The following is a 5361-nucleotide window of genomic DNA, read 5'->3' on the forward strand; positions in this document are numbered from 1 at the left end:
TGGGCTCAGGCTGGGGCTGGCACCTTGCAGTGAGCACGAGCAGGCTGCGCCTCCTGGCCTGCAGCCTCTCGGGGCTGGGGAACCTTCACCTTGGTGGGGCTGACAGCAGGGCCCAGCTTCGGCCTGCGAGCAGTGTCTCTGCCCCTGCTCTTCCATGGCTTGGCTGTGGGAGCCACCCCAAAAATGCGGGCCGTGGGTTTCCCACTCAGCAGAGCAGTGGTGCCTGGCTGTCCCTGGGGTGAGGCTATACAGGGATACCATCAACACGCCTCGGCTGTGCCCAGTGCCGCAAACACACGCACGCAGCTTGTAACAAACAGGCTCTATTCTGAGAACTGACGCCTGGGGACGTGGACGCGGGCAGGCGGCCTCCAAGGAGGTGGAACAGAGCAGTGGGGACACACGTGGAGTGAGCTGCGCAGCCTGGGGCAGAGCCCAGGCCCTTGCAGGGTGCCAGAAGCACAGCTGAGACAGGAGCTATGGGCTAGGGCATAGCCTGCCACACATTAGTGCTCTCTCTGGGTCAGCAGCACCTAATTCATCGGGTTGTGAGGGCTCAAGGACTCCCCCAGAAGGTGCCAAGCCCAGACATCAGACACACGGCAAGGCTCAGAGCAGCAGGCGCCCGCACAGGGGAGGGAAGCAGGTGCCAAGGGAGACGCTGGATACCTGCTCTGTGATGGCGGAGGGCACCAGCGCAGCCAGAGGCAGCATCTAGCTCCAGCCCCTGCCTAGGGCCTTCACTGCAAGGGCACAGCCAGTGCCAATGGCATGGCAGTGCCTCATCCAGGCCAGGCACAGCAGCACGCAGGTGGGTCTGGACAGCCACTTGCTTTGCCCACTCAGCTGTCATGCCCCTTGCCTGTGCTGGGCAAGCTGGAGCCCAGAGGCATGTCTCCCTCCTTAGCAGGGGCTTCCTGCCAAGCAGGGGAAGCAGCATCACACACGCGTATGGCTGAGGCTGCCCCAGGACCCACAGTACAGGCCTCATGAGAGACAGGGAGCAGCAGGGAGGAGCCATGGCCCTTCATGACCTGCCTGCTCAGCTCAGCCTGGCGCAGGCACTGCCCTGGCAGGGAGGGGGATACCACAGGGGGAGGACAGGGCGCATACAAACTGGATTCAAAATGCAACAAGGGGGCTGTGCTGCCCATTCTTCCTGCAGGGGCCTCCTCCAGCAGAGCCCTGCCCTGCCAGCAGCTGGAGGGGCAAGCGCAGTGCAGGGGGAGCACTGGCAGAGAAGGCTAGGCCACCCCCGAACTTCCAAGTTGGAAGGGCAGCAAGTATGCAGCAACCTCCAGAGCCAGGCAGCTCCATCGCTGCACCTAGGGGTTGCACAGCACATGCTGCAACTGGGGGTGACGGGCCAGGGCTCCAGCGTGATGATAGCATCCCAGCAGCAGGGAAGGGCTGGACAAGTGGAGCCCTGAAAGGCTGGGTCCATATGTGCCACCAAGGGTGCAATCCACCGCAGCTCCCGGAGCCTTGGCCCAGGCGTCTACAGGAACTTGCTGCAGCGTGTTGTGGGGGTTGGGAGGGGATTGGAGACAGGCTGCTTGCAGGCAAGACTCTCCTGGCCCAACAGCCCCTGCCTCCTTCCCCTCCCCCACCACAAGAAGAAATGCCGAGTGATGGCTAGACAGACTAAGGGCTGAGTTAGGCCGTCTGGAGTCTGCTCCGGCCAGCCCCTCTCCCAAGGCATGGGCAGTGCTGGTTCTGCTCGTCAGGTCCTGCCCATCCTGGGGACAAGGAAATCGTGGGGTTGGCAAGGGATGTTTGTTCTTGGAGCACCAGCTGGGTCCAGGGTAGTGTTGCAGCCGGCTCTAGAAGTCTTGGCTGAAGTAGCTGTAGCCCCCCGGGCCAGTCGACTCTTCCCGGACGTACTGCTGCCTCGGGAACCGGCCCACGACCGGCACTGCTCCTGGCATCCTGCAGGTTGGAGGGAGGGACAAGGGAGGAAATGGCGTGTCAGAACTGTCTGGAGTCCACTGTCTCCCACTGCGTGCACGCTGTCGTCATGGAACATGCCACGTGTGCACGTGTGTGGAACTCATGGACTGCAACAGCTTTCAGTGACCTGCTGCCGCCTCCATGCCGATCCACCTGAGCTCCGAGTGGCGCTGCTGGCCCCGGGGACGTGAGCAGGCCTGTCATGCCCTGTGTGGGGGTTCTCTTCTGGGTCAGGCTGGAGTCCAGCACATACTGCACCGAGGGCCAGGCCCCCAAAACTACATCAGCAAGCGCAAGCTTGGCTGCAAGATGTGGAAAGCTTCATTTGTGTCCACAGGTACCGCAGGCTGCTCAGAGCTCAGCTCTCTGCTCCCAGAGTTGCTCTAGAAGGGGCTGGCATGGCCAGAGCAAGGCTCCAGTGTGGGCAGACACCATTGTGGAGCCAGGCATTGCACCGTTAGCAGACAGTGTCCGTGCATGTAAGGACGCAGGTTGTCAGGCACTGGGGGTGTGGGTCCTGACTCAGGCATTTTCTTGGCACACTCGCGGCTCTGCAAAGCAAGTGACCTCCGTCAGCGAGGTTGCACAGCCCACAGCTCAGAACAGATGTTGGGAGGTTCTGGCATTCTTCCAGCCTGCTGGGACAGGAGGGTGCTGCGTGTGCAAAACCACCATGGGACCAGGGAAAGAAAAGGTCAATCATTTCCCCGTCTTGGGTGACTCTGGGTCACCAGGCTGGGTGCATGTTCTTACCCAACTGATCTAGGCTCTGGAGAGTGAGGCCCCAACCTCAGCCAGGTCCAGCCCAGCTGTTTCTGAGGCAACACCAAAAATGTACTTGCACCTCACAGGTCAGCAACAGAGCAACCCAGTGGCAGGCTCCTGAAGACGTGCAGGCTTAGGCTCTACCAGACTTTGGCCTGCTGCCCGCGCCTGTGGGGCATGTTGACACCAGAGAGAGAATCTCGCAGGACAAGTGGTGGAAAGAGCTGGAGCTTGAGCTGCAGCCCCAGCCCCATCTCCTGCTGACTGCGTCTGTGCTGCAGATTTGCTGCTGCAGAACTGCAGCTCCATGACAGTGAAACTGTGCTGGTCCCAGCAGGCTCTGTTAGCATGGTCTGGCTTTGACATCGCCTCTGTCCCTGTTCCCAGTTGGCTGCTTGGTGGTTTTAGGACAGGGCTGGCAAACAGTGCTTTCATGTGGCATCCCAGGCTGCTTGAACTGCATGGACTGAGCAGAGAGCAGTGCCAGGGATCGCAGCTTGAGAACAGCAGAGCTGACTGGCAGGAACAGGATCATCTGGGTCACAATCCCAGTGAAACTACTGCGAGCCAATGGCATGAATGAAAAAGCACTGCGACTCCTCCCCTGGAATGGCCCCAACACCACAGGTCACTTACTGGTTCTTGTGTTTGAAGCCACTGATGTGAGCCTGGTACTGCTCTATGGAGTTGAGCACGATGTTACAGGTGCTGCAGGGGTACCCCTTCCCAGCTGAAACAGACAGCAATGTTAGTGCACATGCTAGCCGACAGCATGGGGCCTCCGGTAAAAAGAGGTGAGAGAAGCAGTCGCTTGACTTGCTAATTAAACAGCTGCTAAACAAAAAGCACCAAGGAAAGGCCTGGCATTCTGCCCAGCCAAGGGCCTCACAGGCCTGTACTCTGCCCCCTGCTCCCACTGAGCCTCCATATGGGCCAGGAGGTCAGCCAAGGCAGCTGAGCAGCCTGCACCTCAGCTATGAGATGCCACCGTTACGGCAACGCAGCTGAGCTCATGCTCCTCCAGCGAGCTCCGAGCACTTGCAAGCCAGGCTGATCATGCCCTGCTTCCACAGGTCCCTGCTCTCTAAATCCTCCATCTGCCCTCCTGACTTGTGCACCTTCCTACCAGAGCAGAGGAACCCACACACGTATCGCTCGAAGCGCTTGGGCAGGCAGCTGCTGAAGAAGCAGCATAACAGCAGGCTGCAACACATCTCCCACTTGGATCAGTGCTCATCTGGAGCAATGAGCTCTGCCCTCTGGCATGTCAACAGCAGTCCATGCTCTCTGCAACCATCCCTGCTTCTCCAGCACCACTGCTCCAGAGATCAGCACCCTGAGTGACATGGCAGCTCCAGCTGGACAGAGCTTTGGTGGGCACGCACTGAACCTCAGTGGGGCTCAGTGGCAGAGCTGGCACACAGAGGACCGCTGCAGACAGTCAACAAGAGGCAAGACGGGCCCCTGCTATTCCCAGCTCTTGCGAGTCAGAACGCATGTTCTTTCTGTGTGCACATAGGGGGACACATGGGACGCAGCAGATGCTCCCATCTAGCGGCTGCACTGCAGAGGGCTCAGACTCCTCCGGGCCATTTCACCCTGACAACCGTGGTCCAGCATCTGATTTGAAAGGCCAAAGGGGCACCAGGGTGATCCAGCCTGGCCTTCTGTGACCCATGTTGGATGGTCACTTTTAGATAGCTACATCCTCGTCTCCAAAATCCTGCCTGCAGTGCTTGATATGATGCAAGCTGCATACGTGGGGCACCGTGGGAGATCCCTGTTGCACTAGACAGCTATACCCCATACCCCAGCACCTGGCAGGGACAGAGCGCAAGGAACTCATCTCCATCTTCACTTGAACTGTAAGACTGCAACACTAACCCAGGGATCAATGTACAAGGAAAGAAGCAGGCATCAGCTCAGGAAACCCCTTGACTGCTCAGTTGTTCCCCACCCGAGAGCCCCTCCCACACTGCACACAGGGGGGAGAGAGAATGCTGCCCCGTGTAAAAGACACCCATCACTCACTAGTGCTGTCAGTGCCTCAAAAGGTGCTCTGAAAACTATTTGCCACCCTGCTTGGGCTATTTGTGTCTCTTTAGGATGGAGAAGGGACTTGAGAGGGTTTCTCTAGATCAGCGATTCCCAACGTGGTGCCCATGGGCACCATGGATAAAACTTCAAAAGAATACAAACTAAAGGGAAGCTGCATTTTAAAGTTGAGGATCTAATGCAATTTTAAGTAATGGATTGATCTAAATTCTAAACTTTAATATTCATATTGGTGCCCACTACTTTTTCTTTTAAATTTGAATGTGCCCTTGGGCACACAAACGTTGGGAACTCCTGCTCTCGACTGACTTTGCTGCTTGCTTTTCCCTTGCACCTGAAGCTGTGATGTCTCTGGCGGAACGGAAGAGCAGCAGGGGCCCAAGAATTTACTGCCAGATTTTAACAGCTCCACTGGTCCCTCAAGACCTTCTTTACTCACACTGGGCACTTCAAAAGAAAGAAGCACTCAGAGGATTGTCAGCTAGCTGAGGAAAGTACCTCCCAACTGTACTGAGTGTCACCTGTGGGCCATGAGTTTCATAGTTTCTAGGGTTGGAAGGGACCTGAGCAGATCATTGAGTCCAACTCCCT

General features: G+C 57.8%; 1 protein-coding gene across 1 annotated transcript in view; it reads right to left on the reverse strand.

Annotated features, from left to right (window-relative positions):
- Nucleotides 1–307: 307 nt before the first annotated feature.
- ZNF346 (zinc finger protein 346) overlaps nucleotides 308–5361 on the reverse strand; it is a 7406-nt gene continuing 2352 nt past the window's right edge. The window contains exons 4-5 of the mRNA XM_019506043.1: nucleotides 3352–3445; nucleotides 308–1929 (exon numbers count right to left, since the gene is read on the reverse strand). Coding sequence (XP_019361588.1) covers nucleotides 1824–1929; nucleotides 3352–3445 — 200 coding nt within the window. The 3' untranslated portion in view covers nucleotides 308–1823. The remainder of the gene's footprint in view (nucleotides 1930–3351; nucleotides 3446–5361) is intronic.

The sequence above is a fragment of the Gavialis gangeticus genome, unplaced genomic scaffold, assembly GCF_001723915.1.
Source record: "Gavialis gangeticus isolate Ggan-Ray unplaced genomic scaffold, GavGan_comp1, whole genome shotgun sequence".
Classification (NCBI taxonomy): Eukaryota; Metazoa; Chordata; order Crocodylia; family Gavialidae; genus Gavialis; species Gavialis gangeticus.